This window comes from Rhamphochromis sp. 'chilingali' (assembly GCF_963969265.1).
Source record: "Rhamphochromis sp. 'chilingali' genome assembly, chromosome: 9".
Taxonomy (NCBI): Eukaryota; Metazoa; Chordata; class Actinopteri; order Cichliformes; family Cichlidae; genus Rhamphochromis; species Rhamphochromis sp. 'chilingali'.
In genome coordinates, this window is record NC_137936.1 from 21,482,108 (window position 1) to 21,495,167 (window position 13,060).

General features: G+C 38.8%; 1 protein-coding gene across 2 annotated transcripts; it reads right to left on the bottom strand.

Annotated features, from left to right (window-relative positions):
- Positions 1 to 795: 795 nt before the first annotated feature.
- Positions 796 to 9,694, bottom strand: eno1b (enolase 1b, (alpha)). Of its 2 annotated transcripts, XM_080892042.1 has the most exons (13): positions 9,602 to 9,649; positions 8,132 to 8,280; positions 7,908 to 8,002; positions 7,635 to 7,730; positions 7,028 to 7,086; positions 6,853 to 6,922; positions 5,855 to 5,988; positions 5,507 to 5,729; positions 5,160 to 5,357; positions 4,520 to 4,721; positions 3,844 to 3,952; positions 3,475 to 3,533; positions 796 to 1,068 (listed from the first exon to the last, which is right to left on the bottom strand). In XM_080892042.1, exons 3-13 carry the CDS (start codon positions 7,990 to 7,992, stop codon positions 999 to 1,001), a joined length of 1,305 nt encoding a protein of 434 aa, XP_080748168.1. In that variant the 5' UTR covers positions 7,993 to 8,002; positions 8,132 to 8,280; positions 9,602 to 9,649; the 3' UTR covers positions 796 to 998. The 2 variants fall into 2 exon arrangements, with proteins under 2 accessions (XP_080748168.1, XP_080748167.1); XM_080892041.1 differs by lacking the exon at positions 8,132 to 8,280 and having other exon boundaries at positions 9,602 to 9,694.
- Between the last annotated feature and the right edge of the window lie 3,366 nt (positions 9,695 to 13,060).

Genomic DNA, 13,060 nt, shown 5'->3' on the forward strand with positions numbered 1-13,060 from the left:
TGTTAAAGTCCCCAAGAGCAATAATGAGAGAGTCCGGGAATGTCCGCTCCATGTGCAGTATCTGCTCCGCGAGTGCGCACTGAGCTGCCTGCGCATCCGCATCTGGCGGGATGTTATCATTGGAGGTGAGCGAGTTACAATAATCTAATCTGGAGGTCACAAAGGCATGGATACATTTTTCAAGGTCTTTGTACGGTATTAAACGTTTGACCTTTGAAATTTGGCGCAATTGGAAGAAGCCAGATTTAACCACAGAGGAAACCTGTTTATCCAGCTTAAATGAACTATCCAGGCAAACACAGATTACTTACAGTGTCTGTAAGAAAGCAAGCAAAGGGACCAAATCGGGCAGCTAGCTGATCTCGTGGACTGTGACTATCAAACACCATAATCTCAGTTTTCTTCTCATTTAAAATGAGAGAATTGGCAGACAGCCACTCTGTGACCTCTTTCAAGCAGTCAGACAAACGATTCAATGAAGCTGGCAGGTCAAAAGATAATTGGAAATAGATTTGAATGTTGTCAGCAGGCCCCCTTATTTAGAGGTAGAGCCATCTCATTTTCCAAATAGCTTCATTGTCTTTAATTTAACTGCTGACCCCCCCCCCCCCCCCCAAAAAAAAACCAAAAAATAAAACTGTGTACAAGCCAAACATCTGGAAAGATACTATGAAGATCACATTGTTTAGACATCTTAAAAATTGTATCAGAGTAAAATATGTAACATATGCACAATAAAAAGAAATAATCACAATGTATTGTGTCAACTCCAACAGATTTCAATAATTATTTTACTCCACAAAAAGAGAGAAACTTAAGATGGAAGAAAACTTTATTGTAGAGTCAGAGTTCAAGTAGTTTCAGGTAGTTCTCTATTCAGTATTACAGCAGGTTTTATGCGAGTAGTTCTACATTTATCCTTATTGCCGAAATGTATTTTCATTTATTAGCAAACAAGTTACTGTGCATTTGTGTGCATGCACATATTTGTAAAGTCTTCACTCCATCACTGGTTTTCTGAAGTTTTTTCCAGCAAAGCGAGCCTTGTCTCCCAAATCCTCTTCAATTCTGTAGTGAGAGAGATTCAAAATTAGTTCTGCTCTTTAATTTAGTAAGAGGTCTTTTCATCACACTTAACATTTGATACAAAATTTACTTTCAATTAACTTTTAAATTTACTGTTGCCATCTTGACTGCAAAAAGCCGTTGTGATGACGATGGGTGGGTCTCACTTTTAAGCTGCATGCTCATTGGCCAGTGAGTGTGCTGGTTCATATCACAAATAACGACCCAAGACAAGTGACTGAATGCATAAACTCAGCAGAAAGATGTTTATAGAGGTCAAAACACTGACTTCTGTAAACACACTAAAGCCATTTTCCCATAGACTTCTATAGGAGCAGAAATATTTTTTGCAACCACAACTAGCGCCACCTGCTGGCCTTAAGATAGAATCCAGGCTTAACCTCCTAGGACCCACATATGTGGACATCATATTTTGGGTTGTCTAGACCAAAATACTACATTTTGCTCTACAAGGGCCTGAAATCCACTTACAAGGACATTATACTGCCACTGTTCTATCAAAATTTAACCCTTGTATGGTGTTCGGGTCTGTGAGACCCGTTTTCAGTTTTTCTCAAAAGAAAAATTTAACAATTAATTATTTTTTCAACCTGAAATTCATTGGCTTTGGCTTATTTTCTGTGAAGAACATAAATCCGAACTAATTTTCAATGACCTCATACTGTACCTCCCCCCACGCATTTACATTACATACAAGGTGATCGGGTCCACTGGACCCAGGTCTAATAAAAGTGTTGAAAGTGCAGGTCCTGTGTTCCCACACTCTGTCCTCCTCCTTTCTGGTGCTGCTGATAGTGTTTTCTTCCCCTCCTGCTCGCGCACAAAGTTGCCACATTGTTGAAAATTCAACTACCAACACCGTCTGCTCTTACATTCCCGCACATTTTACCCTCTTTCTTGAGGGATCCAAATTTTATTTTCTCATACCCTGTCCCTCCTGCAAATTAGGGGCATAATACTATAAATAAGACTTTGCCAGTGTGGTTCTTTATCACAACTGATCAAGATGGCAAAAGATTATCTGCTGCGAGGGCCATCCAATTGATTTTGGAAGAGAGAGGGGCTTCGGATGATGATGTTGACAAAGAGGTTTCAGAATATTTCACATATCTGAAAATTCAGAGTCTGACAGTGACTTTGAAGAAGAGGATGAGGTTGAGCACCATTTAGTAACAAAACGAAGACGAGTACTCCATCTGCAGCCAGCTCCAGGACCAGAACAAGCCCACCAGACAGCAAGTGAAGAAATATGGATGTCAATAACTGGTGAAATTGAATGGTCTTCTTGCCCAAGAAATGAGCCACCCTGCAGAGCTGTTACTGTGATAAGCCAGGGCCAACACGGCTGACAGTTACTCATGTGCAGGACATCAAGTCTTCATTTGAGCTTTTCATCCCAGATTCCATCCAGAAAATTATTCTGGATTGCAGTAATCTAGAAGGACGGTGTGTTTTTGGAGAGAGGTGGAAGGAGATGGACCAAATTCATCTAAGAACCCCAAAGGCCTACTTTGGGGTTCTTATCCTTGCAGGAGTTTTCAGGTCCAAAGGGGAATCCACAGAATCCCTGTGGGATGCAGAAACCGGCAAGAACCTTTCCGTGCATCAGTGTCTCTGGAAAACTTCCACAAAATTTCCAGGATTATCCGTTTTGATAACCGAGACGACAGACCAGCTCGACGGCAGAGAGACAAGGTAGCTGCCATCAGGACAGTGTGGGATAAGTGTGTGCACCACCTCCCCCTGTTTTACAACCCTGGGCCTAATGTCACCACTGATGAGCAGCTGATGCCATTTAGTTGTGAAACATATTGCTTCACGTGTAAATGTGTTGTGTCTTTCCACGCACTCTACTTAATTATAACTGATTTATTTTTTTATAACATTTTATAAAAAATAAAAAAAAACGAGAAGCACATTAATTCATAAATGTGATCTAACAAAGGTAAAGGGAAAAAATTAACCATGTTTGCTGTTCATATGTCTTGTAATTGGGATGAAGTAAACATCTGTTGAGTAATTTAACATAAAATTGTTTGATAGTGTTAATTTGGAAAGCCAAAACTCTAGCGGGTCCACCAGACCCATGAACACTGGCTGAGTAACAAAAATATGAACACCACACAAGGGTTAAAGCAAATGTCCTCATATGTGGATCTCATTTTTCTCAGAAACAAAAATCAGGTAAAAACAAATGAAAAACAAACACATAATCCTTTGTTTTTACATTAATCAGGTCCCAAACAACTCAAATAGCAAAAAGGAATTAAAAATGCATGCCATGAAAGAGTTCGGGTCTCAGGAGGTTAAAGCACTTGTTCATGTTTTACACTTTTTATGCTCATTTCAGAGAAGCATGATAAAACTTGTGAGTTGAGTAAAGCTCACCTGAGAATCTGGTTGTATTTGGCCAAACGCTCAGAGCGGCAAGGAGCTCCGGTCTTGATCTGAGTGTGTCAAAGCATTGTTTATTTTAGCATTTATAATACATGTGTTCAAGTTGTATTATTATAATTAGGATAGACTTTCATTTATATACTGCTTTTCTACTCTTCTCAAAGTGCTTTAAAGTCAGATTTAACCATACATTCATACAGTGCTTTATTCTATACACTGCAAGCACATCATCTATCTAAAATCCACATCCAGTTTAGGAACACTAATCCCCTTCTCACAGATACAATAAGGCATTTGGATTCTAGACAAACAAGTTTCATTTTATGTTCTAAAAAGTCAAACCTTTACATCAAGTATTACCTGTCCGGTGCATAAGCCGACCACCAAATCTGCAATGAAGGCGTCTTCAGTTTCACCAGAGCGATGGCTCACCATCACACCCCAGCCGTTCTGCTGGGCCATCTTACACCTGCGGAGAGCAACGAGATTTTCCTTAAATTCTACATGGATGATGCAATTCCAACAATTCATGATTCTTTTCTCACTCTTTTCACTTTCTTCTTCCCTCCTCTCTTCTTTGCATTTTAAGGTCTACCAATGACGTTATCATTCGATTGCTCTGGTTAGCATTAGCTTGTAGCATCATCAGCACTGTCACCAGATTAAAGCTTAGTTGGGATATTTGGGCAAGACTTTTAGGGTTTCCATGAAAGGAAACATGTTGGGAAGATTTGATTACACTTACAGTTACTTATAGTAACCAAGGGCATAAACACATGTATGCTGAAGAGAGAGAGAAACCCATAGAACCAGGTCACGAAAGCCTGTCCTACTTAAACAAAGAAATTATTTTCTATACTTTGCTGTACCGACAACGTGATCATGATACGTATTTCACGCAAAATGAAGCGAAAAGTTTTTTGTAAAATAACATATAAAGCTGTCCTCAACTCAAGTAACATTACAGTCACGTCACCCACACCTTAAAATCTAATACTTATATAAACATTTGTATGAGTTTCAAAGGTTCACTTACGCCCTCATGGATTCTGTAACTGTGCCAATCTGATTGACTTTAAGCAGCAGACAGTTGCAGGCCTTCTCCTCCACAGCCTTGCTGATGCGATTAGGGTTAGTCACAGTCAGATCATCGCCAACAACCTGGATGTCTGTGCTGCCAGTGAAGTTGGTCCAGGCTGCCCAGTCATCCTGGTCAAATGGATCCTCAATGGACACCACTGGAAGGACAGTTAAACAACATTACTATGACTTGTGATACTTTAAAACCTAATAAGTCCAAGACTTATTAAAAGAAGTCCTACAAGACAAGAAACACCAACAACACAATCTGATTGTTGCACTTCTGCAATTACATTCAATAGAGGAATATTGGAAATGTAGCTTTAAGTTATTAAGTTAATTGATTTTATTGGAATTTTTAAGTAGTAATAAAGAGGCCAACGTCCAGCAACCATTGCTGCTGTATACAAATGGCACATTCAGTCAATGCAAATGTATCAAATCCACATTTAACTGATCATTAGGAAAAAAAACTAATTATTTGAGTTCATCTGAAAACTGTTGTGCTAATTATAGAAGCAAAAACTTTGCTTACTTTAAAATGACTACTTACAACTCGGATTATTTGCAAAAAACAGACAGTTTCGGGATTTTACCTGGATAATCCTTCACGAAGCTCATGTAGAGATCAGCCAACTCGTCGGGTGTGATGTAACGACTCGGGTCATCAGGTGACTTGAAATCCAGGTCATATTTTCCATCCCTGTAGAATTCAGATGCTGCTACATCCATGCCAATCACAACCTCATCTGTGTACCCTGCTTTAGCAATGGCCTCCTTCAGCAACTCCAGAGCTGCAAGGTTAAACATCACATATGAACAAACATGTTCATTATTTGTTACTGAAGGAATATTCTCGTATAACTTGTGTGTAACTTCTTTTACACGACATTATATATTTAATAAGACACAACAGAAATACATCCTTAGCACAAATGTTTACCTTCCTGATTTTCCAGAATATTTGGAGCAAAGCCACCTTCGTCACCCACATTAGTGGCATCCTGGCCATATTTCTTCTTGATGACACTCTTGAGATTGTGGTAAACCTCGGCTCCAATGCGCATGGCTTCTTTGAAGGTGCTAGCCCCGATGGGCAGGATCATGAACTCCTGCATGGCAAGCTTGTTGCCTGCATGAGAGCCGCCGTTGATCACATTGAAGGCCTGATGAATGCAGAGAATGGAAAAATAAGGCATGTTAGAATTATAATAAGAGGTTTACTGAAAGGTCAACTGAATGAAGACAGGCCAGCAAATTTATGCGTGCCATCAGATAAGCAAAGTCTCACCGGCACAGGCAAGATGACCTCTGGGTTTTCTGCGAGGTCAGCAATATGGCGATACAAGGGGACTTCTTTCTCTGCTGCACCAGCTTTGCAAACAGCCAGAGACACACCTAGGATGGCGTTTGCTCCAAACTTGGCTGTTAGTTGTAAATGAACAAAAAAACAAAAACAAAAAAAAACATAATGTATATAATTATTTTAAATGTAATAATATTGCATTAGTAATAAATAAAAAAAATCAGGATGAACCACCTTGATTCGTCTCACATTGAAATAAATGGATCTAATTTGACTGTAAACGCTTAATGACAATCATCTTTAAAGGTGCAATATATATAACATACTCAGTTTTTTTTGTAATTGTTGCTGGGTTCACACCCCGAGTTCCTTTCCCTAGCCCCTAGGACTGCAGGATGCCAGTAGCCAGAGCAGAGGACATCATAAGATGGGTATACTACATTTTAATAAGTGTTGCGGAGCATCTGGTGACATCGGGAGAAGGATGATTTCCAGTTTCTGTGTCGCAGCTATAACACGATGCATGAGGGGAAGAATAAACCTACCATTACTGAATTTTCCTCAGTGGGGGACAATAAAGGATATTTCCATTCTATTCTATGCTCGCTACATAATCCTCCTATCCAGTGGTCATTTGCAAAGGTCTTAAACCGCTGTTGCATTAACCTTTTATGGGCACCTTTCTTTAAACTCGACTGATAACAGGTTAAAATAAAAGGTTCTTTTTAATGTAATTTTGGACTGAGGGGACAAAGACTGCACATTCACTCACTACTCCATCTTAAACACAGCATTTGAAAACCTTTTAGTGTAACTAGAAGAAAACAAAACTGTTCTCATTGGAACAGTTTTGCAATTCTGCTGATTAGATGCTTCATTTGTTTAACATCACCATTAAAGGTATGAGAAATCTGTCATCAAGCAGACATTTATGAAGACTATGCTGTAGTGTACATAATAGTACAGATGCTTCTGTCACTTACATTTGTTCTCTGTGCCATCCAGGTCAATCATCATCTGGTCAATTCTCTCTTGCTCAACCACAGACACATCCTGAGCAGACAGTAAGCTTCACATTAGCATTTCATCATCGATGGAAACCCTTCCAAAGGTTACTTAGCATACATATTAGAAAATGCAGACACTAAATGATCTTACTTGGCCAACAAGTACAGGAGCAATGGTTGAATTAATGTGCTCTACAGCCTGTGAGACTCCTGTGAAGGACACATTAGAGATTATTTTATCAAAATATTATGGGCAACCCTTGCAATCTCAATATTAAAGCCATAGATTTAGCAGAACGTGCAACTTTTGATTCTAAAATTCATACTTTGACACAAAGAAAGAGATGTTTGCGTAATTAACTCTGTTATTTCCCCATAGTCAGTGTTTTAGCAGCTATTTTAAAATCAACATGCAAATCATCAATACTGAAATGACAGCATGCTTTACAGACAGCCCACCATGCACACTGATCGACTATTAGATGGACACATTTTTATTTTAAATTAGAAGGACAGGCAATGGAAACTCACTAACCCTTTCATATCTGGCAAAGAGAACAAGAGAGAGAGAATGGCGAGTTGTGATAACTCATAGAAAGACAAAAAAGAAATACAAAAAAGAAGTCAATATTTAAAGTATTTTTCTTAAAAAATGAATTATACTTTAAGTAATAAAGCTTCTTTATTAAAAACCAAAAAAAAACCCCAAACATGTTTCAACAATTTCATGAAATTAAATAAAGGAAATATGTACAAACCTTTCCCAAGGTAGCGAGACTTGTCGTTGTCCCTGAGCTCCAAGGCTTCATAGATTCCTGTAGATGCCCCGCTTGGTACAGCGGCCCTAAACAAGCCTGGGAAAGGTACATGCAAACGGAAGCATGACAGAAGAATAAAAAATGTCTAAATAATAATAAAACAAACAAAACAAAACGTGCATAGATAACCACATCATAAGGACAATTTAGGTAATGAACACTATTTTAACTACAAAAAACAAAAACTGGCCCAGAAGGCACATTTAGGCCTACCCTTGTCAGTGTAAAGGTCAACCTCTACCGTGGGGTTTCCACGAGAGTCGAAGATCTCTCTGGCGTGGATCTTAACGATGGACATGGTGCAGGACCTTGAGAAGAAACAGAGCTGCACTTGTTAATATCGGACAAAAAATAAAAGCTGTTGTAAATGTAATAAACATACAACAAAAAATAATATATACGTTTCTATTTGAATTATTAAAACGTGTCTCCCGTACCTCTTTCACTCTCTCCCCTCTGCGAAGCTCTCAAACAAAAATATCCTGACCTAGCTGCAAGCTTAAAAGCGCCAACATGCATGCTAGTATGCTAATTGGATTAGGCCTCCTCATCTGATTAATCACATGGCAGCTGGAAATGGTTGCGTCTGTCACAGCAAGGTTGAGTTTGAGTTACAGTTTGTTTGTGTTGATGCAGAAAAACGTGAGGGACTTCAAGGTTTTCATGAAGAGTAACAATGCTATCGTGATTACACTGACTCCTTTTTTGTGCCAATACTACCCACATAGACGTGTTCAGTAATCTTTTCCATTTGCTTAACAGATAAATAAGCCAAAACATAATGAGGATTACTAGAAACTCAGTAAAGAAAAACAGAAAACACCAAAACAACAACAAAACATTAGAGAAACAGCAATTTCTGTTTTAGCTCCCCAATATTATCCAATTCTCTTAGTAGGAACAGAAGCGGCAACTCTGAGAAGTCCTCCGTTCTTGCTGTCTGTGCCTTAGGATAACAGGGTATCTATGCCCACTGATCTGCCACTGCCAGTTATTCCTGATGAGATGGGTTTTTAAGTTGTTTTTTGTGGACTCATCTTCAAATAGCAATATCTAGAGACACACTTAAATCTTTGTAAGTCAAATATCTGCCGCAATGTCTTCAGGAATATGCAATTTCAAAAGTGTAGCAGAATTTCAAAATCATGCTCTGAGGCTTGAAAATTCATTCATTGAAGCATAAAGCATCGATCTAAAGGCTTATCCAGCAGGGTCTGATAAAGACTTCATAATGGATTTGCATTATCTGATTTGCTTAATAAACTGCTCCATGACCTGGATGACTGAGAACCTCTGCAGACTTCATGAAAAATAATGAAGAATAAAGGTGGTCATACCAAATATTGACTTTCAAGCTCATTAGAATTGCACAAAGCCGTTTTTACCTTATGTACCGTGTGTCCAAGCATGCTCCAAATAAATCACTGCAACCATTTTATAGAGAAATATTTTTTAAAAAGCTATAAACACTATATTTGATCTTTTTTGGCAAAGAATATTGATATTTAATTAGCATGAATATATAAATCTTTTACATTTTAACATCTTTTCTTACATGACTTCTATTAATGCAAAATATAATGATTGTAAAGGGACACATACTCAAGGAAATCTGAGGTTAAGCTTAAAAGTTGGCATTGTGGAATTAAAAACTGAGCAAGTAAAGGTGGTTGAATGGGAAGATACAAACCCTCAGTTAAAGATAAACACATAAATGTAAACTAAACGCAGAGTGTATGAATGACTTTTTTTTTTTAATATACGGACCTCGATCGTAGCAGCAGCGCTGCTGATGGGGATGGTTGACAAATATCAGCTAGCTAAACTTTACAGAGAAAACGAACTATTAAACAAAACCTACCAGAACGGCCAATTACATTAATTAACCGTGGCCCAGAAATAATTACCTTGACAACAGATGCAGAAAACTTTGAGTCTGTGGGAGAGCAAGAGAAAAACTACCGGGTACAGTGGGAGCGAGAAGAGACGAAGAAGAAGAATAGCGCCTATGTGCGTGCTGCTGCCCCTACAGTTTCCAATGTGAACTACAACCCCATCAGCTTCTACAGTAGCCTGTGTAAATCTTGTAGGTAAAAATGTCTGTGTTGCAGACTTTTAACAGGAACCATTCTATCTATCTGGACTGAAAATCAGTTGCAACAAGTTTTATGGAGCAATGAATCCAAATTTGAAATTTTCAGTCTAAATTGTTGTCAAATTGTTATCATTGTTGTTGTTTTTAAATGTAATTTCTGGTTAAAGAAGTCAATTCATCATTTGTTATGGTAAGCAATATAATAGATCTGTAAATTTTAAACAACATAATTCCATAATTTAAGTGCCATTTCTTGCATTTGCGCCACCCGACTTTTGGATACAAACGCATACAAACTGCTTGTATCAGTGTGTCTGAATGGGTGAATGAGGCGTATTGTTTGAGTTCTCTATCAGGGTAGAAAAGTTCTATATAAGAACCAGTCCATTTACCATTTACTGTTTGCATATAGTTGCAATTTAAACAGGCTTTTATATATTTTAAAAAAATACATGTTTCTTTAAAATGTTACAAAATGATGTGATCTAAAAAATATTATTATCACACTTATCGATGAGTGACAAAATAAAGGAAAAATCTAAACCTTTGACCCTAAAAAAGGGATGTGGCAGTTTGTTCATGCAGTAGGACACATTTTTCTGGGATGCTTGGGTCCAGTTCTCTGCTTTGACAGAAGAGTAACTGCAAATCAAAACAAGATTCTGAGAGTAAGCTGCTTTATCCTGTCATGTAATGAATCTACCCTGATGGGAGTGGCCTTTTTGTGCAAAGCTGTTATGCACTCATCTGTATTTCATACGATCCCACTTAGTGATCTGTTTTTGTTGTTATTTCAGACTCTCCCCAAATCTGATCAAATGATGGGTTACTTATTCGTTCATCTTCTTTTGTGTAATGACACTTTTGCGCATCACGCCCTTGATGCCGCACCCTCAGGCTTTCATATCAAGTTTCATTTAAGCACTTTTGGCTCTGCTGTTCTTACCTAGCACTCATAATCTTGTGATCGGAAAACATAACATGTGGGATCTTACACTAGTAAATTTGTCATGTTTCCTGTTCCCTTTTTGACAAAACAATCTGCATTTTCTTTATAAGATTTCACAATACTTGATAATGGCAGTCAGTTTTTTGTTTTTAAAGACGGACAGGAAACGCTGGCAAAGACAGCAGAGGAATGGCATGTGGCAAAGGCCCAGCTGGCTGGCTGGCTGGGACTTGAACTGGGGTCTTAGCTGTTTTTGCATCCTAATCCAGTTAGACTCTAGGTTTCCCCTAGCAGCTTTTCTTTTTGTACATCTACAGTGGGGCAAAAAAGTATTTAGTCAGCCACCGATTGTGCAAGTTCCCCCACTTAAAATGATGACAGAGGTCAGTAATTTGCACCAGAGGTACACTTCAACTGTGAGAGACAGAATGTGAAAAAAAATCCATGAATCCACATGGTAGGATTTGTAAAGAATTTATTCGTAAATCAGGGTGGAAAATAAGTATTTGGTCAATAACAAAAATACAACTCAATACTTTGTAACATAACCTTTGTTGGCAATAACAGAGGTCAAACATTTACTATAGGTCTTTACCAGGTTTGCACACACAGTAGCTGGTATTTTGGCCCATTCCTCCATGCAGATCTTCTCGAGAGCAGTGATGTTTTGGGGCTGTCGCCGAGCAACACGGACTTTCAACTCCCACCACAGATTTTCTATGGGGTTGAGGTCTGGAGACTGGCTAGGCCACTCCAGGACTTTCAAATGCTTCTTACGGAGCCACTCCTTTGTTGCCCGGGCGGTGTGTTTTGGATCATTGTCATGTTGGAAGACCCAGCCTCGTTTCATCTTCAAAGTTCTCACTGATGGAAGGAGGTTTTGGCTCAAAATCTCACGATACGTGGCCCCATTCATTCTGTCCTTAACACGGATCAGTCGTCCTGTCCCCTTGGCAGAAAAACAGCCCCATAGCATGATGTTTCCACCCCCATGCTTCACAGTAGGTATGGTGTTCTTGGGATGCAACTCCGTATTCTTCTTCCTCCAAACACGACGAGTTGACTTTATACCAAAAAGTTCTACTTTGGTTTCATCTGACCACATGACATTCTCCCAATCCTCTGCCGTATCAACCATGTGCTCTCTGGCAAACTTCAGACGGGCCTGGACATGCACTGGCTTCAGCAGCGGAACACGTCTGGCACTGCGGGATTTGATTCCCTGCCGTTGTAGTGTGTTACTGATGGTGACCTTTGTTACTTTGGTCCCAGCTCTCTGCAGGTCATTCACCAGGTCCCCCCGTGTGGTTCTGGGATCTTTGCTCACCGTTCTCATGATCATTTTGACCCCACGGGATGAGATCTTGTGTGGAGCCCCAGATCGAGGGAGATTATCAGTGGTCTTGTATGTCTTCCATTTTCTGATGATTGCTCCCACAGTTGATTTTTTCACACCAAGCTGCTTGCCTATTGTAGATTCACTCTTCCCAGTCTGGTGCAGGTCTACAATACTTTTCCTGGTGTCCTTCGAAAGCTCTTTGGTCTTGGCCATGGCGGAGTTTGGAGTCTGACTGTTTGAGGCTGTGGACAGGTGTCTTTTATACAGATGATGAGTTCAAACAGGTGCCATTCATACAGGTAACGAGTGGGGGACAGAAAAGCTTCTTACAGAAGACGTTACAGGTCTGTGAGAGCCAGAGATTTTCCTTGTTTGAGGTGACCAAATACTTATTTTCCACCCTGATTTACGAATAAATTCTTTACAAATCCTACCATGTGGATTCATGGATTTTTTTTCACATTCTGTCTCTCACAGTTGAAGTGTACCTCTGGTGCAAATTACTGACCTCTGTCATCATTTTAAGTGGGGGAACTTGCACAATCGGTGGCTGACTAAATACTTTTTTGCCCCACTGTAAATTGACCCTGCCTTCTGAGATTTTTAAATCTATCCCAGCTTCTTCTTCTTCTTTATTGCACCATCACCAGCAAACAAGAACAACCGTATGCTACATTTGAAAAAATGAAATGTGGAATGACGAATATCATCTTTATCAGCTGGTAATCTTAATCTTTCTTGTGCCAGTATGTTTCTAGTATGTTTTTTAAATGCTTTCTCAGTGATTTAAAAGGAATATATATATATATATATATATATGTATATATATATATATATATATATATATATATATATATATATATATATATATATATATATATATATATATATATATATTACAAAATGTAATAAGTGATTTAACACAAAAAACCCCCCAAACGTTTATACTTTTAGTCCTTACTGTAGAGCATCGTATTTTTATA